A 24580-nucleotide genomic window follows, 5' to 3' on the forward strand; every position below is an offset into this window, starting at 1 on the left:
AAAAATGCAGAGGTAGTATAGAAATATAAGAGCTAAGGAAGGATGTGTAATTCTCCTAAAGAATATTAGAAAATTTATACTTTACTCAGGCATTGTTCAATTTTCATTCATTCAACAAATATTTATTGAATATTTACTCTACATTGTGCTAGGGACTAGGGGAATATAAGGATAAAGAAGATACAATTCCTGTCTTCAGGATGGATACGATCTAATAATAATAACAATACCAACAAAAGAGTAACTCATATTTCTAGGACAAATATAAGAAACAACAAATAATTGGTTTTTTCCCTTTTATGAAGCTTTTGTTTTACTAATTATGTATAGTAACAATTTTCCATATAAGTTCTCAGAAGTCAGATGATCCAAATTATCTCCCTCCTTCCCTTCCCTCCCCTTCCTAGTGATGATAAACAATTTAATCTGGGTGACACAAGTATTATCATGAAAAACTTATTTTCATAGTGTTCATTTTAAAGAGAATAATCATATAAAATCAAAACCCCCAAATAAACACCCAAGTAAGTAAAAAAAAGTATTCTTTGATCTGCATTCTAATTCCAGCAATTCTTTTTTGAAAATGGGTAGCATACTTTGTCTTAAGTCCTTCAGAATTTTCCTGGATTATTTATTGCCGAGAGTAGCTAAGTCTTTCATAGTTGATCATTCCACAATATTGCAGTTAATGTGTGTACAGTGTTCTCTTGGTTCTGCTTATTTCACTCTACATCAGTTCATGTAAGTCTTTCTATCTCTTTCTGAAGTCATCTCGTTCATTTCTTACAGCACAATAGTATTCCATCACCATCTTATACCACAATCTGTTCAGCCATTTCCCAGTTGATGGACATCCCCTTAATTTCCAATTCTTCGCTACAATGAAAAGGGATGCTATAAATAGTTTTGTAGTAGGTCCTTCTCCCCTCCCCTCTTTGGGATACAGACCTAGTCCTTATATTGCTGAGTCAAAGGGTATGTACTGTTTTCTAGCCCTTTGGGCATAATTCGTTCCAAATTTCCCCCCAGAATGGTTGAATTAGTTCATAACTTCACCAACAATGCATTAGTGTCTCAATTTTGCCACATCCCCCCCAACATTTAACACTTTCATTTACTGTCATATTGGCCAATTTAGTTGCGAGGTGATATCTAAGAGTTGTTTTAATTTACATTTCTCAAATAAAGAGTAATTTGGAACATTTTTTCACATGATTATCGATAGCTTTGATTTCTTCATCTGAAAACTGATTGTTCATATCTTTTGACCATTTGTTAATTGTGAGATGGTTTGTATTCTTATAAATTTGACTTCACTCTCTCTATATTTGAGAAATTTATTATAAAATTTTTTGCCAGTTTGCAACAAACCATTGTTATGCAGTCTTTGGTTGCATTACCATAGTTATGATGTTGGGGATCAGGGAGATGATAGTTCTTATGTATTTTTCCCTGGTCAGACTCTACCAAGGCACCATATTTTAGGAAGAACATTCATAAACTGGAGAGCACCTGAGTTGATCAACCACGATGGTAAAGGAATTCTAGATCACACCATAGAACAGATAATTTTTCTTTAGGTATAAACTGAACAAGATGGATATCAAAGCCCCTTCCAGCTCTGACATAGTTTGAGTGTAACTTTATTCTGTAGACAATGGAGAACAGCTAAAGATGTTTGAGTAGGAAGTTATGCTTTAGGAACGTTAAGGTGGAATAAATCCTTGATAGTAGTTGTTTTTTAGGTTTTGTCTCTCCTTCTTAGGGGGAAATGATAAAATCTTATCCAGATGCTCAAACCAATTTGGGATCTCATCAATTTCCCTCCAATGATATAAATGGTAATCTATCTATGACTACCTATACTGTGTGCCTCTTGTCTGTAAGCTCTTAAATTCCCCACAGAAGTTCTACCCAATGTGCTAATGGCATTCCTCATTTTCTCCTGACATCATCCATTAGAATCCATTTGCCATCTTTTACCTTTACCATGTGACCAGCCCATCTTCTCTTCCCAGATCTCTTGCAGGAGATCTGCACAAAGTAATACCCGAATAGGAACTTCTGGGATCTCTCACCCTTTACCAGGAATCCCTGTTCCACTTGAACTTTGTTTTGAATCTCCTCCACTTTTGGTTAGCATGCCTTGCTATGATATGCCATGCTTGATATTTATGGTCAGAAGGTGGTTGAAAAATATTATCTTGAATTATTCTGAGGTATGTGTGGCAAGCACTTTGTGGGAAGAAATTCTGTAAGGCAACATTTTACTCTATTACATCAAATACTTTTTTCATAATCAACAAACAATAAGGACAAGGTCATATGTCTTTTACATCCTCAGTCAGTTGAGAGATGATGAAAATATGGTAGTCCACTAAAGGATATCACTTGTGATATTCTGCATGTTGTCTACTAGTGACCTTATCAAAGATGCTCTTAATGTATGGGTAGAGGAGTCTCATAAAAATTTGTATAGGTGAGAGAGTAGACATATAGGTGAATAGCAGATGATATTCTCTTGATGGCTTTTAAAAATTATTAATGAGATCCAAGATTTTTTATGCCTTTGGTATCTTCTCACTATACTCCTTCCATTCTATATCTCTTAGCTATCTAACCTCCAGCTGTAGGAAGTTAGGTGAATAAACTCTGCCATGGCTTTGATCCTTCTGGAAAAAGAAATTTCAAGGCTGGAGTTCCAGGCACAGAGTCAGGAAGACCTGATTTTGAATCATGCCTCAAATACAGCTCTATGACCTTGGACAAGTCATTTACCCTTTCTCAGCCTCAGTTTCCTCATTTGTAAAATGGCAATAATTATAGCCCATACATGCCAGAGTTGTTGTAAGGATCAAATGAGTTAGGGGGCAGCTATGTGGCTTAGTGGATTGAGAGCCAGGTCCAGAGACAGGAGGTCCTGGGTTCAAATTTGATCTCAGGTACTTCCTAGCTGTGTGATCCTAGGCACGTCACTTAACCCCCATTGCCTAGCCCTTAATGTTCTTCTGCCTTGGAACCAGTACACAGTATTAATTCTAAGATAGAAGGTAAGGGCTAAAAAATAATCAAATGAGATATATTGTTCTTTTTTTTTTGTTTCTTCGTATTTAAGATTGTGACTAAAAATTATAACCCACCAAGTTTTTCCTCTTTGGCCATCAGAGGCAAATATCCCCTCAGCCAAAATGAGGGAAATGTCAAAGGTTAACAGATTTTTTTAATGACTTTTGTGATGTTTATAATTGTCTGGAAACATCAAGATTATGGAAGGGTGACATATACCTTAAAGTGACTTTGCAATGTTCTGTCCTGAAAAGGTTTGCATCCTCTGAACAGTGCCCATGATTTCTTCTGTCTTATTGAAGTTACATCTGAGTACATTCCAAAAGACTGACGGTATATTTCTTGTGCTGGTCAGAAGTTTCCCACATTGTCCCATCACCCCCTTCCCCTTTTATTGAAACACTACATAAGCCTGTACCCTCCTCCAGTCTCTTTGGGGGTGGAGGGCCTTGGGTCTCCCCCCACTCCCTTCCTCCCATGTTTGTTTTTGAACTCAAATAGAAACAAACATCTATTCTACAGAATTTTATGCATGATTGGTTTAGTAGAGCAATGTAAATGTTGCTTGCCTGGTTTTAAGGTTGAAAGATAATGTATGTCAAGAAAGTGATCTAGAAAAGATGACATGCGTTGTATGCAGGTGATAACATAGTAGCAATAATTAGTGTCAGAGAAGAAGGGTTAAACTATACCATCAAGAACATTGTGTGTCTGGAACTGCTCAGGCTGATGATAAAACTGAGACATTAGATTGATGGATACACTTGAGATGTCTGTGAAAAACAGAGGGAGCACATTAGGTGGCTCCTCCTAATTCATTTTCTGCAAAGAAAAGGATAAGAATCACACAGGAGGTATAGAGGGATTGCTATCCATTCTAATGGAAGAAGACCCAGTACTGATGAGATCTCGAGTATATAAGGAGAGTTTGAAATCTCAGAATCTCATGAATCACAGAGGTGGAAGAGACTTCAGAGATCATCTAGCTGGATGATTTTATTGACTCTGATTTAATTTGATTTAATCAAGATGCAAAACTGAGGTCTTGAGACATTAAGTGACTTGCCTAAGGTCATGTTACTAGAGTAGTCTAGCTGGGATTCAGACATAGGTCCAATGACCTTTTACTGTGCCACACCTTAAAACTGTTTATTTATTTTGAATTCTAAATCTTCTCCCTCCCTTTCGGTTCCTTCCCCATCCATCAAGAAGGCAAGTGACATGATTTTATAAAGGAAGTAATTTAAAACATATTTTCATATTAGCTATAGAAAATAAAAAAAACCAAGAAAGTGGAAAAAAGTGTGTTTCAATCTGCATTCAGAGTTTATCGTTTCTCTCTCTGGAAGTAGATAACATTTTTCTTCACGAATTTTTTGGAATTGTCTTGGATCATTGCATTGATCAGAGTAGCTAAGTCTTTTATAGCAGATCAGCATTACGATATTGCTGCTACTGTGTACAATGTTTTCCTGGTTTTGCTCATGTTACTTTGCATCCGTTGATATGTCTGCTCTCACCTTAAAGTGCTGGAACCTGGGAGCAGAGCCACAATTATTTGAGATGGGCTTGAAGCTCAACTCCACCTGCCTGAGGAGTCACTTGTGCCACCTTCAGAAGAGTCCAGCAGAGATCTCTGATTTTCTAGGGCGTAACATTTTGGATACTGATCTACTATGGAAGTTTTGCTATGAATGGGCAAAAAAACCCCAAACAACTTAATTTTTTAGCAGAAACCTTGCTGACTCCTTATTGGAATTTGGCAGGGGAGGGAGGACTAAACCTCTTGATTTGATGCTGGACTTGGGGTATGGAACTATGGAGGAACTATGGATGAGTGGTTGGGTTTTAGAATGTGTATGCTGGTTATATTGATGTTTTTTGCATTTATTAATTTCTGATTTAAAAAATTTATATTGGAATTCCTGTGCAAGAACTGGCTGCATTACCAATGTTATAATATTGGGGATTTCATATAATATTGGGGAGTTCATAATTTTTCTGTATTCTGCCCTGGTTATGAAGAAGCAATGGGGCAAAGAACATAGTGGAATAGTGTATCTTAAAACAGGATAAAAATCAATCTAGGCTTTGGTTCAGTAATTCATGACAAATCCCTAGACTAATGAGAAAAATAATACCACTATTTAAGGGTAGAGCCAATGGATGAGTGACAACCAACTCTTTGAAGGCCTAATAGACAATTAGGAGCCCCTGAGAGCTGTCTAATCTTGGAAAGGTGGAGCTGACCCTTTGATTTATGAACATTTCCTAGTCATATAACTGAGTTAGGGTCAGACCTTGGTGACAGCATCCTTTACAATGTCAAGTAATAAATATCAGTGAATTTTCATTAATAAATAAGTAAATGATGACATTTAAGGTTCAAGATTCCAAATATGATACAATTTAGACTTGAAGATGCAGCCCAAAGTAATGGAGAGAGATGAATTTGGATTTAGAAATACTTGAGTTCAAATCCTACCTCAGATATATGCTAATAGAACAAATTAGTTAATGTCTTTACAGCTCAGTTTTCTCATCTGTAAAATGATCTTGATGGTATCTAAGGTGACTTCCATCACTATGATCTATAATAAATACATGCTGATTTATTTTTTAGGATTAGTTTTCTATAATTGCAAAATGTCAGTTTGACCACTATAATCTTAGACCTGTATATCTTACATTATAAGATTATTTTAAGTATATATTCTAGAAATTTATTTAAAGCAGAAGTGAGGAAACATTTTTCATGAATGGTCCATTGACCTACAGGAAAACAAAATCAGCCTTGTGAATTTGAAAAGCAATTTAATTGGAATTTTGTTTTTAGAGATTTTTTTTTAGTCTGGACTTGTAATTTTACCGATGCTAGAAACTCCCAGCATACAAACTTCTTACAACACACACACACACACACACACACACACACACACACACACACACACACACACACTCTTTTCCTCTTCTTCCTTAAATACAACTACTTATGACTCCAAGGAGTAAATTTACACGGAATGGGTTCAACTTTGGCTGTGTTCTCCAAAATCTTCTTCCTTTCTTTCTTTCTTTCTTTCTTTCTTTCTTTCTTTCTTTCTTTCTTTCTTTCTTTCTTTCCCCATGCTTAGAGATTTATCTGGGAAATCTCAAAATTTTCATTTCTCAGGCTCTACAGATGTCATTGGATGAACTCCATATAAATACTCAAGGTTGAGTATCCATATGAGTACTTAATTCCATGTGAATACTCAAGGTAGAAGTACATATAAGGTATAAGAATGTTTTTATTTTATGCTGAAGAAAAATGCGAAATCCATAAAAAACTCATATGCAGTTGAGGGAATTCCTCCAGTGAAGTCTCACCTTACTCCAGATTGACAGCATTATTCTACATTTAGGGGCTTTTCTTAGAAAGGAAATCAATTTGAGTTTGCTAGAGGGGCAAGCTCCAAAGTTCCATTGAACCCATTCTTCATTCTAGGGTTCCATATAACTGTTAGCTGAAGGGCTTGAATGCATCCAAATGGAAATGAACTTAGAGTGGCTAGATAGACAGTGCCTTGACATTTCAATAAATCTCTTCCTTACCCCAGGGATCCATGTAGACTTTTTGACTTGCAGTTTGTTCTAAAATCCTGAATTCCTCTGGAAGGAAATAGTTTTGGGGTTGTTAAAAAGAAGACTCCCTTCCCATAGGACCTTTGCCAGCTGAATAAACTCTAATAGTATCAGAGGGTACTATGCAGGATTTTTGTTCCCCTATCATAGCTCATTTTCTTGCTGATTATCTAATTATAAGGTTGTGTACTCAATCCTCCTTTCCCCAAGGGTTTAGCATTGTTCAGGGACTGCCCCTACTCCTCACTTCTCTTTCTAGACAGCTGGGTCCCTGAACTTTCCAGAAAATTGATATTTTCTCTTGAGGAACTCCTACCACTTGACCACATGGTTCCATTCTTCTTGGGACCAAATGGTTGAGAGTATGTCTAGCTATAATATGTCTCTGTGTTGCTGTCGCTTTATGTCATGGTTCAGGAACTCTTATTATTCCATAGGCTGCTGCCATCTTTTGATGCTGCTGCCTCTTCATAGATGCCATCTCTGGGGATGATGGGGAAGATTGTGAGGGGAAAGAAGGGAAGGAGGAGTTAGTTGATTGGTCCCTAAGGGGACTGTGGTAATTTACAGGAAACGTCCAAGGATCAAAGTCACTCTTAGGGACCAAAAGCTCTGATCTCTGAATCTCTGTATTTTTCTATTTCCCTTTGTTTGTCTATCACCTTTTATAGACCTAATAAAAGGGATGGTTCTGACCCATAGATGCCTAAGCTAACCAAATTATCTCTAGTCATCTTCATTGACTTGTTCAATCTTGATGAGTTGTGACGGGGTTGACAAATCTTCAAGACCCAGGAAACATCTTTAATTCTCCCATTAAGGTGCCAGTGGGCATGTCTACACTTCATAGCAAGATATAATCAAAGTCTAAAACATCTCTCTTCCTTTTTCTCTTTGTCAGAGAGTTCTCTACTTAGTTTTATGGAGTTAAACTTTTCAAAGCCTTCTTGCTCCTGCCTCATCTCAGGGATGTGATTTAAGTACTCTAATTTCAGAAAACTTATGTGGAAAATTGTTATTCATGTATTGGTCAAATCCTTCTGAAAAAAAAAAAAGAAATACCCTATCCTTCCCAGATCTTCATTAGCTTAGCCTTTACCTGTACCTATACTCAAGATAAAATAATCTTTACTTTTCCCTTCTTATCCCCCACCCCTTTCCAAAGTTATTTCCTTCATTTTGATTTTCTTTACTGGCTTTTGCATAACAACTTTTAAACACTGTTTTTCTTTATGAGACTTGGGACACCAAAGAGATAAGACATCTTTTGCTCTGTATAGAATGTAAATTCTTAGAGTTTCCTTATTTGCTAATTATTTTAAAGATGTCACCTTGTTGAAGAGATACTCTGTTGCCAGTTTACACTTATGTGGCTTAGTCAGTCAAGTTCATATTTCTCCTTGCTGGCTTCTTATGTATTTTCTCTGCTTATAGAAGCTTGTTTGGTCTAGTACACTGGAAAATTTTCTCTTATCAGATCCTCACACATAATGTCTAACTTTTTTCTTTCTTTTTGGTACTTTTTGAGATTCCAATTTATCTCATGTTTTTACTTCTTTCTGTATCTTCCAAATCTGTTCTTTTATATTATATATTTTAATTGTTTTTAGGTATGTGAATTGGTTTTCTCATCAATTTGATTTATTTTTATTAAATTTTTTTAAAATTTATTTTATTTTAAAAATTCTTACCTTCTATCTTAGAACCAATACTGTATTTATTCTAAGGCAGAAGAGTGGTAAGGGGGTAGGCAATGGGCTCAAGTGACTTGCCCAGGGTCACAAAGAGGCCAGATTTGAACCGAGGACCTCCCATCTCTGGGCCTGGCTCTCAATCCACTGAGCCACCCAGCTGCCCCTCTTGATTTTATTATATTCTACTGTCATAGATGTTTGTAGAACTCAGATGTTGTTTGTAACTCCTTGAGTTCTTGCTTTCCCTATTGGTTGTGTGTTTTTTTTTAAACCTGCTTTCAAGACCTGCTTTAATTCATTTAATATGCTTGTTTTCCAATTTTATTTCTCCATGGGAACTTCTTCCATCCTGACTATCAATTGTTCAATTTATATTTCATTGCAGAAGTTTTTTTTTTTTTAAATTGAGTTGCAGGTTTTCTTTTATTTTCTCCTCATTTTTCTGTTCGGAGATAGAAGGAGTGAAAAGAGTGAGCTGAAGATGTGCTGCCATTTGGGAGCCTTCAGTCTGTTTTAGGGATAGGGGCTGGGATACATTCTCCCTATGGTCTGGTTAGTAGTGGGAGGAGGGAGCCTAAGGAGTCCCATATTTAAAATTGTTGATGCTTCTAAAAAAACATATCATAGTCATTTCAAATCCCTCTACCCCCAAATTGAACTCTCCCTTGTGATGAAGAAAAACATTTGAGCAAAAATATCCAAGACAATTTCAACCTTAACCCTAATGATTTTGCCACAATAATCTCCCAATTTCTAGGATTTCCCTGGAATTACTAATTCCCAATTAGTAAGTGTCTCAATCTGTATTTGAACTCAGGTCTGCCTTCTGTAGCTAGAGTGAATAGAGTGCTGGGTCTGGAGTCAGGAAGACTTCAGTTAAAATATAGCCTCAGATACTTACCCGCTATGTGACCCTGGGCAAGTCACTTGTTTACCTCAGTTTCCTCATTTGTAAAATGAACTAGTGAAGGAAAAGGCAAACCTTTCCAGTATCTTTGCCAAGAAAACTCCAAATAGGGTCACAAAGAGTCAGATAAGATTGAAAGGACTGAATAAGAATTGCCTGCATCTAGATCCAACACTGTATCAACTGTTCTATCTAGATGCCTCTAAAGAATACTAGGGACATTTTTGAGAATGTGGAGAAGAGAATGGAATGGGATGGAACCCAATCAAGGGTGGCTTAAGACCTTTCCCATCTCTGTGGAGTGAAGGTTTGGGTTCAGATTAAATCTTATCCCTTAGCACTTTTCTTCTCCTGAACTGTGGAACAGCTGTCTTTTCCCCTTATCTTTTTCTGAATTTTCTAGAATATTACCTCATATTTGCCTATCTTTCCTCTTCTTTTATTGATTTTTTATTCTGACTTTAAAGATGCCACATAACCTTTATTTTATCTTATTAAGTCATTCTCAAGAGTCTGAAAATAGATGTATTGTCAATTTTGAGGTTTTTATTCTTTCTGTTGACCACTCTTCAGTTTTTCTTACAATATAATGTTTATCTGTCATGCCAAAATTTGGGGAGAAGACCTATTTCTTTTATGTTTACTTATTTTCTCTGAGAATTTTCTTATTTTCTCTGAGAATTTTCTTGTGAGCACTTAAAAAATGAAATTTTATTTTAGTTTTGTTTGAGGACATCTAGTTTCTCCTCACTAAAGAGCACTTTTCAGGAAAGGAATGGCACTTTTCTGAAATATGATTCCTACAACAGATCATAAATACTTTTAAATATTGTGTTTTCTTCAGAAGATAACAGTAATGTTGCCATTTGATTTGCTGTGATTGACCAAATGAGATCTATTTCATCTTGACTGCACTGCATTTTATTTGTTTCTTCCTTTTCAACATAACTTGTCCAAATAGTTTACTAATGATAGGTATCAATATATACCTGCCTTCAACTTGTGGAGAAGTCTGTCATCTTAAAACAAAATGTCAGATGGTAAAATTTTTAAGAGGATTTTTTTCCTATTTGAGAGTAGAATGAAAAGCCCAATATCATATCCCCTAATACTAAGATAAAGACCCAGATAGTCAGTATTTGGGCAACTAGAGATAAAAAGTGGCCAAATACTCAGAGAGGAAAGATCAGAAAGCCTGGACTTCAGGAAGCCTCAGATCTAATGGAACCAAAGTCCAAAGAAATCTCAGAGTTCCAGTCTCTAGAACTGAATGCAAAGAGCACAGGTATAAGAGAGAATGGGAACACAGAACCAAGGACAGAATCCAAGCAGATGCCTAGGGAAGGGGAGACTGAGATCAGGTAGAGTCATAATTATTGAATGTTGCCTCACCTTCAGTGGATGGGAAACCTTTCCAATTCTATTCTGAGGCCACTTCCACCTTTCTCTAAGGTTGGGGACTCCAAGCTTTTTTTTTTTTTTAAACCCTTATCTTCTGTCTTGGAATCAATACTGGATATTGGTTCCAAAGCAGAAGAGTGGTAAGGGCTAGACAATGGGAGTTAAGCGACTTGTCCAGGGTCACATAGCTAGGATGTGTTTGAGGTCATATTTGAATTCAGGACCTCCTGTCTCTGGACCTGGCTCTCAATCCACTGAGCCACCCAGCTGCCCCAACTCCAAGCCTTTTTTTTTTTTTAACATTTATTAATATTCATTTTTTAGAAAAGTTAACATGGTTACATGATTCATGCTCCTACTTTCCCCTTCGCCCCTTCCCTCCCCCCACCCATGGCTGCAACCCATTTCCACTGGTTTTAACATGTGTCATTGATCAAGACCTATTTCCAAATTGTTGATCATTGCTTAGGTGTGGTAGTTTTTAATCAAAATCCCCAATCATGTCCGCCTCAACCCATGTGTTCAAACAGGTGCTTTTCTTCTGTGTTTCTACTTCTGTAGTTCTCCCTCTGAATGTGGGTAGCATTCTTTTCCATAAATCCCTCAGAATTGTCCTGGGTCATTGCATTGCTGCTAGTAGAGGAGTCCATTACATTCTATTTTACCACAGTGTATTGGTCTCGGTGTACAATGTTCTCCTGGTTCTGCTCCTTTCGCTCTGCATCAATTCCTGGAGGTCTTTCCAGTTCACATGGAATTCCTCCAGTTTATTATTCCTTTGAGCACAATAGTATTCCATCACCAGCATGTACCACAATTTGTTCAGCCATTCCCCAATTGAAGGACATACTCTCCTTTTCCAGTTTTTTGCCACCACAAAAAGCACGGCTATAAATATTTTCGTACAAGTCTTTAGGGTACAAACCCAACAATGGTATGGCTGGATCACAGGGCAGGCATTCTTTTATAGCCTTTTGAGCATAGTTCCAAATTGCCATCCAGAATGGTTGGATCAGTTCACAACTCCACCAGCAATGCATTAATGTCCCAGTTTTGCCACATCCCCTCCAACATTCATTACTCTCCCCTTCCTTCATTTTAGCCAATCTGCTAGGTGTGAGGTGATACCTTAGAGTTGTTTTGATTTGCATTTCTCTAATTATTAGAGATTTAGAACACTTTCTCATGTGCTTATTGATAGTTTTGATTTCTTTATCTGAAAATTGCCTATTCATGTCTCTTGCCCACTTATCAATTGGGGAATGGCTTGATTTTTTTATACAATTGATTTAACTTCTTGTATATTTGAGTAATTAGACCCCTGTCAGAGTTTTTTGTTATAAAGATTTTTTCCAATTTGTTGTTTCCCTTCTGATTTTGGCTGAATTGTTTTTGTTTGTACAAAAGCTTTTTAGTTTAATATAATCAAAACCATTTATTTTATATTTTGTAATTTTCTCTAACTCTTGCTTGGTTTTAAAATTTTTCCTTTCCCAGAGATCTGACAAGTATACTATTCTATGTTCACTTAACTTATTTATAGTTTCCCTCTTTATATTCAAGTCATTCACCCATTCTGAATTTAACTTGGTGTAGGGTGTGAGATGTTGATCTAACTTTTCATTTATAGATATAAATATTGACGAAACTTGGTATACAGGTGTACAACCAGTGGTTCAAAGTTCTATGTCATTCTCAGATTTGGGGAGTAATTTGCCTCTGTGGAAGGGCAGCAGTCCCCATCACATACATATACACTTCAGGGTTACAGTTTTCTAGGATCTCTCATAGGTCCAATATTGAGTTCCAAAGTTCATTTTCAACATTGTTATTTCATAGAGAAATAAAATAAAAATAAACATATGGAATTTACTTTCCTAATTAGAAAATAAATAGGGAAATAAAACAGGTGAAAGAAATCATTGTTTTTTATTATCAAAATAACATTTTCCATTTTAAAATAAAAAATAAATTTCATTTTTTTCTCAGCCACACACTGGATTTAAGTTGACCAATATATTTGTAGTTGTCATAGCATATTTGCTAACTTATAAATAAATCAGTGTGGCACCATATACTTTAATAGAAATGTTTACTAACCTTTTTGCTAAATCATATATTTTTTGTATGTATAACTCTTATTTTTGCAGCCTTCGGTGTCAGAAACACATTCTCAGATGGTGAAAACTCTTTTCTGTGAAGACTTTGTGGAAAAAAAAAGTTTACCCTTGATGAATAAGAACACAGTAGACTTTGGGATTATTGAACGGTATTCTTAATATTTGTATTTCTTTATATAGAACATGAATCTAAAAAGTAGGACTTGTTAAAGAGGCTAGTAAACCTGTGGTCAAGTCTTTTTCTTTTTTGTATACATACATCTGTGATTTCAGCCGTGAAAGGAACTTCTTGTGTGAAAATCCCTCTAGAGATAAAGAGAGCAATTTATAGTCTCACAGAGTTCCTTATGGCAGGCCTTAAATAGTAATACAAAAGGAGAATTAACACAATTATCTAAATGATATTCCATGAGACTTGCTGTGGTTAAACAACTACTCTTCTTTATTTCAACCCGATGATGAATCTTTTTAAATTTAACTTGACTAGTCCTTGGACAACAGGTAAGGAATTCCTAGCCAGCCCGTACTCACAGCCTTTTACTTTTGATGCTTGCCCGGTTGGTATGGTTTTCAAGATCTCAGGCACCTTCAAACTATAATTAAACAATCAGAAGAATATTTTTGAGTGAAGAAAGAGAAGAAAAAAGAAAAACATGTGAGTTATGTTTATGTCATGTTCATATGCAAACATTACACTTATGGTACTTTAATAACAATAAAAACAGCAAACATATATTGAGTATCTACTAAGTACAAAGCACTATGTATTTGTAGATAATATGAAGAACTCTCCTTCATGTACTTATATTCTACTAGGGAGCTATAGCACATAGATAACTATAATACACAATATTATATGACAACCATATTAGAAAGGAAGAGATGGTTGTGAGAAGTGCTGTATAGCCAGAATCAAAAAGACTTAGAAAACTTTTGGGGTAAGAAAATATTTACCTCTCCAGGAAGGTATAAAATTTTCTACTATTTTCTACAATATACTCACTTTAAAGTAGTTGTTGAAATTCTTCTTTAAGCGAGTGTTTTATGTTTTGAAATTTTAAAAGTAGAAGTCTTACACTGTTTTCTGGAAATGTCCTCTTGTTTTCAGGGATCTTGGATTGCCCAAAAGAGGCTTTGGAGCCCTCTTTCCTCGACACCCACCAGATCACCGTAAAATGTTAGTAATATAATAAAAATTCTACAAATTATAGAAAATATTACATATTGAGTCAGGGATATTTAGTTTTCTAGAGTAGGTACAATGGGTCAGAAATGAAAATATTCTCAAGTATTTGTTCTATCTGCCAGTCTTATGTTCTTTAATATAATGTTGTTTTGTCTATTAATTAGTATACCTATTTTAATATAGTTAATATTACATGAAAATTATTATATAATATTACATTGACTAATTACTATACTTTCTCCCATTTCTTAAAGGAATGAAATTGTTAAAATAATGTGCATTTGGCATCAAAAATTATCTTTGGGCAATCTAATTTAGTGAGTACAGTCCCAAATGAAGTTTGAAAAAAATCTATAATAAAGGATATTTCAGAATTATAGAAGGAAATGAAGGGCATCAAAAACTAAGGCACACAGAAAGCAGCCTATGCTTTATGAAGAAACATCATAAACATGTGCTATTAGCTAAAGCTTTTACTTCAAGGCAGAAGAGTCCTGTGAACCAAGCAGTAATATAGAATTGATCTGACTGAGGTTTTATTTGATGATAACTTGCTAGTGAAGAGATCTATAACAAGTCATTTAATTTCTCCTTAGCTTCCATATCTGAAAAAGGAAGGTAACAATACAATACCTGTTCTACCTATCTCACAGGGCTGTTGCAAGTAAAGCTTTTTTAAAGTATTATATAAATGTGAACTATTATTACTATTATCATCAAAGAGCAAGCTTACTTGGGAAAATGGTCAAAATAATGTTTCAGTCTCATCCCTCTAACCACATTGTTTAGACAAATTACAATTCAATCCTAGGGATATGGGTCCTAGGTACTGTAGCCACCATTAGGTCTGTTGAGACACTGGAATAGCTTCCATGAGTATGATACCTATCTTAAAATAGTTACTATTACATTATAATTGTTATATAAAGATACATTGATTAAATTAATAGTTTTTTTCAGGTACAGTTCAAAGACTGTACATGAGCTGATCATGGCATTTAGGACCCAAATGAACCAAACCCAACCACCAATGGACAATTCATGATGCCCCCCAGAGATGGGTCACATCAGTTTTTTTTTTAAAAAATCTCCATTTGATATTCTATAGACCACAGATGATTTAGGATAATATGATTTCCCAGTTGATGTCCTATAGGCAGATGAGGATCAGTTAAAGGAATTGGAGTGTTTGTGAAGGAGAAGAAGTCTCATTGTAGACACAATAGCTGCCTCCCAGTATTTGAAAGCTTATCACTTCGGATTAGCCTTATTGAGTTTGACTCTAGAGGGAAGAACCAGGAAAAAAGGGTAGATATTGCCAAATGACAAACTGATGTTTCATGTCAAAGAAAAAAAAAGACTTCCTAAAAATTGGAGGTGTTTTAAAGCACAATGGATTGTTTCTGGAGGTAGTGGGTACCTCAAACTAGAGGTTTTCAAGAATATTCAAGATGACTACTTTTTAGGTATGTTACAGGGAGTGTGTGGGTTGAACTAGAAGGCCTGTGATGTCTGTTTTAGCTCTGAAATTCTGTGATTCTGTTTGTGACTCTGGTATAAAAATACTTCAGAAATAATGGATAAATGGTGTGGTTAATTTTTATATTTGACATAACAATTGAAAGCACATAGTTATAAAAGTCCTTCCTAATTCCATCCTGCTGGATGAATGTAGATAATATATGGTCCATTAGGAAGTGGATTTTATTAAATTAAATGGTTGGTTAGAACCACTTGCTTGTTTTATTTAATTCACGAATGTAAGCAAGGTATAAGGGACATTAACACCCTATTTTAGGCAGAATACACATAGCATACCATTTTAGAAAATTCACTGAAATATAACATTTTAGAATATTCTCTCTTGCATATCAACTATTCTTTTGCTTCTTGCCAACTGTACAGCTGTTAAAACTAAATGTCAACTAAAAAAAAGGCAATGAATAAAAATGAGTTTGCTCAATGGACCAGAATGATGTGTTTCCAGTTATGCTGGAAAACTGTAATTATAATGTGACTACAATACTCAAGTTAACTCTTGTGGTGAAACATTATTAATGTATAACTTTGTCATAATGGAGACCTTTATCAAAGGATACTTAACTTCAAATTAATTGTAATTACATTTGAAAATTTGTTTCTTTTTCACCATACTACAACCTTGGACCTACTTAATTTTTAACCATTTTTATAAAGACAATGCTTCTTTTCCTTATAAATACATTTCAAAAATTCACAGAGAAAAAAAGTCTTAATGAAAAACTTTCATAATCAGGAAACTTGGATTTGTTGTCTCTGCTTGAATAAAGAATTCATGATGTACCTTAAGACTGGTAATTTTATTTACCCAAGAGAGATGTGGTTGGAATATCTAGTGCTTTACATTTTTACAGAGGGCTTTCACACTTTTAGTCCATTCTGTAGTTGAAAAAATTCTCCTGTATTGTTACAGTAAATAGCTATTTGGAACCAATCCTTGTTTGGTATCCTCTCATTCCTGCTCACTTTCCTTTGGATACAGCCCAGTTTGGTAACTAAAATGACAACTGAACACAATACTTCAAATGTAATTCAACCAGAACAGAATACAGATGACAGTCACTGATATAACCTTGATACTATACAGGCTATGTTCAGATAATCTCTTAAACACCATATTATGATGTTGACTCATTGAGTTGGCAATCTAGATCTTTTTCATATCACCTTAGTTCAGGTATGTCTATCCCACCTAGGAAATATTTTGAACTCAAGAATAGGACTTTGCATTAAATTTCATTCTATTAGATCTGGCCCATTATTCTAGCCTCTTAAGATCTTTTTTGGATACTATCTTCTCATTCAGCATACTAGCTTTGAGTCATCTGCATATTACAGATGCATATTTGGATGAAGGCATCCATGATACCTTTGTTAAGTCATGGAAAAAATACCAAAACAGTTCCATAAATGCTTTGTAAACAGTGTCATCCTTTTAATTTAAAATAAATAGATACCAAGAAATGAGAAATGCAATTATTATTTCCCTCTCCTCAATAGTCAGAAGCATTAGTATATATGGCTTGAGTATAGCTTTGCCCTATGATCCCACCCTATGTTGAAACTCATATTAAAAGCAGGAGAGGAAGAAATCAAATTATCCAATTTTTAGCACATGATTAAAAACTTTAGGAAGTCCATTAGGGACTTAACCACTAAGTTCATTATGTGACTATAATTTTGAGTAATTAATGATTTATTCTTTGGGTTTATTCATTCAACTGGTTCTGAGTAGCCTCAATTGTAATGTTATTCAGTCTACAACTTGCCATCTCCATAAGGGTAGTACCAAACAATGGTAAATGCTCCATTGGAATATAAGTAGTCAGTTGCCCTGTCTCTCATTCCAGTTATTTTATTCACAAAGGAAATTAGTTTAACTTGGAAGAAGCTTGTTGAAACCCAATGATCCCTGCTTTGCTCTCTAAAGGCTTGTGTGTCTTCCCTCTAAAATTATATTCTAAAACTTTGCTGAGCTTTGAAATCAAGCTCATGACTTAGAACTTTGAATATTCTACTCTTTTCCTTGTTAACTGGGACATTTTCCCATTTCTTACTTTCTGACACTTTTCCTATTTGCCATAATTTTTTGGGGTTCACTGACAGCAACTCAACAATCACATCTATCAATCAATTACTTTAGTGGCCTGGGATGTAATGCTTTCTGGACTGGTACCTTCAATTTGACTGTGGAAGCTAAATGCTTTCTTGTCACATCTTCACTTACCTTTTTACAATTTCTTGAAAACTTTTTTCCTATTGTTTCTATTGAAAATAATTTTCTTTAGCAAAAACACAAAAGGAAAATCAAAGTTGAGTAGTTTTGTCTTCTCAACATAATCTGTTACTATCATCTATATAACTAGATTAGCAGAGTTGGCAGCTGTCCTACTACCTTTTTTTTAAGCTTTCTTTTCTGCAACATAGCTCTTTCTCATAACTCAAATTTCCTTTTGATTTCTTTAACCGTATCACCAGCCAAACTTCACTGTGATCTTTATTACACCTGTTACCTGCAATTACTTATCCTTTTTTCCATATTCAGTGATAATGCCACTGATGATAGAAACAATGACACATAGAACATCTTAAGATAATCGAATGGCATTACTCACATTTATGTAAAGATAAGTAGTGCAGAGTTTATTTTTCCCATATTATAGACAAATAAATTGAGGCTCTGGAAGGTTAAGGAACTTGTCCATAGTCACACAGCTCATAAGTATCTGAGGAAGGATTTATTACTTGCTATTAAAGTTTAAGACAGTCATTGATTTCCTTATGTATTCATTTTAGTCTACTTACGCAGCATTCCATTCTTTTCTTCATTGTTGTCATTAGTGTTTATAATATTAGAATGTCATTCTTGAAAGCTTCCCATTTCTCTTGGGATGACGTCCCTATTGTATTTTACACACCTCAGTGAATCATCTCAGATGGTACCATAATATGCTATAACATGCTTATGATATTGAAGAGAATATTTTTGTAACGATGAAAACTTTCCAGAATTGAAGATTTCTGTCATTGCCTTTTTAATATCATACAGTATATCTAGTTGGCATTTATAGCTCAAATTCACCAGAGCACCTATGGCTCACATCAATCTGTCTTTCCAGTAATTTGAAGAGATCATTAGCCATGATGTAGTTTTATTACCAACCCCCCCTCCAACTTTTATGATCTCTTCTTCTCTTACTCTACCATGACAACAGATAGTAAGTAAGGTAATGAAAAGAACACTAGAATTGGATTCAGATGAAATCTCTATTCAAAACCCCAATCAACCTGTAACTAACTTTGTGGCCATAGCCTTCTTGAATCTGTTTCCTCCTCTTTAAAATGGCAGTAATAATAACTACCTCAAAAGGTTGTCATCAGGATTACAAGTGATCATGTATGAAAAGTGCTTTGCAAACCTGAATATAGTCTATTAATGTTAGCTGTTGTGTATAGACATCAATATCAGTTTACCTTTGAAGAACACTTCAGACAATTCATTTCCTTTGTGTGCATTATCTTTTTTCATCCTCATAATTATGTAAAAGAAATAGTTGAGGTATTTCCCCCCTCACTTAGCATGAGAAACTGAGGCATAAATGCAGATACCTACTCCTTTTATCCAGAAGTACTGAAATATCACATAGGTTCAGGTAATTTATTAAATCAATTAGCTGTCAGGCATTAAAGTGACTAGAGAAGGAAAAACCATTCTAATATCTTTGCCAAGAAAACCCCAAATGAGGTCACAAAGAGTTGGATACAATTGAAACAACTGAACAACAAATTAGAGTGAATCTTGAAGGAATGAGACACTGGATAGATAAATCTTGATGGAAGAAAAGTAAAATCTTTGGGATGTATGGCATTTTAACCTTGCGGACAACAAGGCATAGTACAAGCATGATATCCGGAATGTAGTAGATATTTAGTAAATTCATGGTTAATCAAACTATAATAAGGCTTTGATATAGAGATAGTTTGAATTCTGTCATGGGGGGCTAATATTGGGAGATATAAATCAAGACAAAGTTTGCCTATTTCACAGTTTTGTTCAATGCTAGCTTTTCATGGTGGTGGTGGTGGTGTTGATGACGATGATGAGGATGCTTCTGCTACTATGACTTATTGGTGTAGGGACCTCTTAGTGAGAAAACTATCAATGCAAATCAGCAATTATTCTTTGATTTTAACAGTCTTAGAGAGACCTGGGGTAGCTGGGATTTAATGGATTTGTCCTAAATTGACATTAAAATAAAGAGGAAAAGAATTAATCTTTTGAGTATTATTTCTTTTAATGGATATTGTTTTATCCTTTGTAGGGAATGGATGACATCATATAATGAAGACTATGTTCCTCCCTATGATTATGTGAAAGTTGTAAGTATGAGAGAAAAGAGCCATATTAAGTGGTTATTTATATTTTAATAATACATATTCCTACCTAGTCTAAATAAGCAACTTTCGAAAGCAAAAAGAAACTGCTAGAAATGCTATATTTACGTAGAGCTAATAGCAACACGAATGATATCATTATAATTTTTAGTAGTTTATAGAATACATGGAAGAAAAGATTTCAGTGCCTTAAATGTACCAGCCATTTTCTTTCTTGTTTTACTGCTATTCTGAACTTAAATTTTTATGGCAAATAAGATACTTTTTTTGGTATTCTTTCCATCTTTGCTTCTATACATCTGTGCTACATGTAGGAAGTAAGCTAGTATATGTAATTTGGGGAATATAGATTTTAAAGGCTATGTTTTACATATGAATATTCTTTGTATTTTTTGAAAAATATATTTGTTAAAAGGGAATTGCAGTATTTTTTCCTTCATCTTACAACAGGGGTAGTGATACTACTCATTCTCTTGATCTTTAAGGTATTTACTTGATCATAGTTCTGCTTATTTCACACTGCATCAGTTCATGTAGGTCTTTCCAACTCTTTCTGAAATCATCCTGTTCATCATTCCTTAGAGCACAATAGCATTCTATCACCATCGTATACCACATTTTTTTCAACCATTCCCCAAATGAGGGACATCCCTTTAGTTCCCAATTCTTTGCCATTACAAAAAAGCATATCTATAAATATTTTTGTGCAAACAGGTTCTTTCCTATTTAAAAAATCTCTTTGGGATATAGACCTAGTAGTGGTATTGCTGGATAAAAGGTATGTATTCTTTTAAAGCCCTTTGGGTATAATTCCGAATTGCCCTCCAGAATGGTTGGATCAGTTCACAACACCACCATCATTAGTATCCCAATTTTGCCACATCCCTTTCAACATTTATTATTTTCCTTTACTGTCATATTGGACTATCTGCTAGGTGTAAGGTGATACCTCAGAGTTGTTTTAATTTGTAAACATTTGTATTTCTACATAAGCAAGATGCATAAAAATTCATTATAGACATTGTACACCTATATACACCTACACAGGTTAAATATCCAAAGAAAAGAAGAATATACTGTCAGGTAAATAAAGGAGATCTCTATTATAGACCTTGCCAGGTTCTGGTCCAGGAGTTTTAGACGGACATTAATCACTGAAGAAACAGTTTTTTAAAATTAATTAATTAATTTAAACATTTTTATTTTGAATATTTTCCCCTAGTTACATGTTTCATGTTCTTTCCCTCTCCCCCAAACTCCCCTAACCCCCCTTAGCTGATGCACAATTCCACTGGGTTTTACATGTATCATTGATCAAGACCTAATTCCATGTTATTGATAGTTGGACTAGAGTTATCGTTTAGTATTTCCATCCCCAATAATATCCCCATCAGCCCATGTGTTCAAGCAGTTATTTTTCTTCTGTGTTTTTCCTCCCACAGTTCTTCCTCTGAATGTGGCTAGTTTTCTTTCTCATAAGTCCCTCAGCCTTGCTCTGAATTCTTGCATTGCTGCTAGTAGAGAAGTCTGTTATGTTCGATGGTACCACAGTGTATCCGTCTCTGTGTACAATGTTCTCCTGGATCTTCTCCTTTCACTCTGCATTAATTCCTGGAGGTCATTCCATGAACAAATGTTTATTGAGCACTTACATTGTGCCAGAAACTGTGCTAAGGTCTAGAGATGCAAAGAAAAAATACTCTTTGCCCTCAAGGAGCTTATATTTCATTAGAGAAATGTACATAAATAGGCATATACATGATACATTGAGATTAGAGATAAAGCAACCTTAGAAGGAAGGCCCTCACAGCTGGAAATATCTCCTTCAAAAGGCAGTACTGATGCAGTTTTGTTTTAAATCATCATTAATCCTGGGGAGACTCTTGTTCCAGAATTGTCAGTTTATGCATTTTGTCTCTAAGCTATCCAAAGGGTATCAGACTGTGGGCAACCAGGTTGAGAGTTGCTCTCTTGAGGGAGGACAAAAATGGCACTGCCTTTGTGAAGCCACTTCTCTAGTTCTTCCCAATGCTCATAGGTGTCTGCTTAGGTTCAGTTCATTAGTCAGATGACCCCTTAGGACTATAAAGTTGACTTTAGTCTTCTATCTCTCATGAGCACTTCCTTAAACAGCATGACACGGGGCTGTTTCAGGTGCTGCTTAAACCCTTATCTCAGCCTCCCTTATGTATTGATTGACAATATCTTTACTTCAGGCTGTCTGGCCTTTTCTCAACTAATTTTTTCATGTAACCATGACCTAATTTGAATGCTATCATTTGCCCACACGGCTGAACCTACATTTAGTTTAAATATCATCTCTTCCCCCAACCCCCTTTTCTTGAATCAGTTAAGGGTGAAGTATATGGCCCCAGTTGTATTCTTCTGTCCCCATGGTTGATAGCAGGTCAAATGAAGGTCCTGAGACATATAAAACTGGCTGTAATTCTTTATGCTTAGTGAGTTGAAAGCATTTATAACATTTTACTTGGAGAGCCCATCCTATGAGAGTCTCCAGCATGCTTTTCCATTTTTCTGAATGAGAGGCAGCTGTGTTAGGTCAGCAGTAGACATTTGAACCAGGTCAGTGAGCCGAGTTTCATAGGTGGACATAAAAAAAAAGATAATTGTAACTATGGAATGTGGGGTCCTACGCATATCTATATTTAAAGCATTATCAGAAGCACACAGCATGCTTGGGAGTGTTTAATAACAACAATTTAACCACCCCAACAAAAATAATAAAAACAACTAACATTTATATAGTGCTTAAAATATGTGAGGCACGGTGCTAAGTGCTTTACAATTATTGTCTCATTTGATACTCATTTAAGGTAGGTTTATGCTATTTTCAATACTGGTACAGAATTATCAGAGGATTATGTGTCATTGTGTCATTATTTTATTTTATAAAAGTGGGATCTAATGGTCAGAGGTATATGTAGACTGTGATACTTAAAAACGTATCATATTTTGCTTTGTGATATCTCACAAATTTGCTTTGTGATATGCTTTGCTTGTGATATCATAGTTGACCATATTCTTTAATTAGAGAAAGGCACATTTCATTATATTCTTTGAATTATACCTACATGAGCAAATACTCAAGGAAACACGCATAAAGCTAGATAGATTAGTAACTGTAATACTCTCCCCTCGTTTTATAGATGAGGAACCAAGCCCAAGATCACACCAGATAAGAGCTAGTTTAGTAACAGAAATAGAATTTTAATTCAGATACTTTTCAAAGCCAATAATCTGTCCAGTATTCATTTAATTTTTCTCTTATGTATTTCCTGTATTCCTTTGAATAGTGGTATATAGCTAAAATGCTTTTCACTCAATATATTTTATCCATTATTGGGATAGTTTATAAAAATATATCCAAAATAGGAATGCATTTCTTATAACTTCTCTTGTTATGGCTATTTTTATATTTCTGATGAACCACCCTCAACATGGATTGGATATGTAATATTATGAATTTGACACAGAGATAACTCATGCCTATTGGATATAATTAAAGAATTATGACATGGATATGTATCTACAAAATTTTCTTCTATTCCGCTTTCCATTCCCTGGCACCATTTTAAAGTCCGTCCACTGCAGCTCAGAACTGACTTTTTTTGGATGATAGGCATGGGAACTAGTGGTCAGTGCAAACCTCACTCAGAGGAGAGAATAAAAATATTTGCACATCCAAAAAAAATTGAACATAACAAAATGAATAGTATCTCATCTCATCTTATACATCAGTGGTTTATCCTGGTATCAAAGACTTTTAGTCTCACTCATTCTTGACCATGCCTCCTTGCTCATCCCTTTTCCCCATGCTTTAACTCCCAAGCACTCTCTTCTTCTGGCCTTTTTGGTTCAATATTCTAAAGGCTTTTTAGTTAAAAAATCTGGTTTATAGCACAATACTTCTGACCCCACTGCAGGAGAACTTCCCAATTGTGGCCTTCCCTTTGTGAGAATTTATTTTTCACATACCATATTAATTTCCATATCAGGAACCTAGAGCAGAAAGACCAAAATCAGTTCTTTTATATTAGAGATTTTCTGTGGACCTCAGGCACCATTCAGTCTATAGATTTTTCCATTCTCTTTGTACTTTCATAGATTCTGTCTAAAAGGAAGGTTTTATAAAGATTCTTTTCTGGCATATATGACAAACTATCACATATTCACTTGTCTGTGTGGAGAAGGGCAGGGGGGTTGATAGACCACCTCCTAATGAGCTATTTGCCAATTAGAGATGTTTAATCTTCAAGGGAGAAGGTGAATAACGAAATCCACAAAGGGCAGACAGGTACCTGGGTCAGACATTTCCAGTGTCTTTGGAGAGTTCAAGAGAATCCTTTGTCCATAATTAGGATGCTTTGACTGGCCACTAAATAAATTTTTCAAAAATTAAGAAATCCTACCTCTCAAGAATTTCAGTCATTACACCTTTTTTCCTCAACCAGAATAGCTTCAACAATGTGTCATGGAATGGGTTCAGCCTCAGTCATGATGAATTTTCCTAGCCCTGGGAAATAGCATGTCCACAAAGTATAAAAGTTTGATCTTGACTCGCATGCTAGGCAGAGAAGTTCACTTGAAGCTTGGATACAAATATCAATGATCTAGCACTTAATATTTTTTG

At 35.2% G+C, this 24580-nt stretch overlaps 1 protein-coding gene across 1 annotated transcript in view; it reads left to right on the forward strand.

The window, feature by feature from the left end:
- The window catches only part of CFAP95 (cilia and flagella associated protein 95), a 76861-nt gene that overhangs the window by 47527 nt on the left and 4754 nt on the right, over nucleotides 1-24580 (forward strand). The window contains exons 3-5 of the mRNA XM_044657366.1: nucleotides 12840-12958; nucleotides 13918-13986; nucleotides 19857-19914. Coding sequence (XP_044513301.1) covers nucleotides 12840-12958; nucleotides 13918-13986; nucleotides 19857-19914 — 246 coding nt within the window. The remainder of the gene's footprint in view (nucleotides 1-12839; nucleotides 12959-13917; nucleotides 13987-19856; nucleotides 19915-24580) is intronic.

This window comes from Gracilinanus agilis, chromosome 1, assembly GCF_016433145.1.
Source record: "Gracilinanus agilis isolate LMUSP501 chromosome 1, AgileGrace, whole genome shotgun sequence".
Lineage (NCBI taxonomy): Eukaryota > Metazoa > Chordata > Mammalia > Didelphimorphia > Didelphidae > Gracilinanus > Gracilinanus agilis.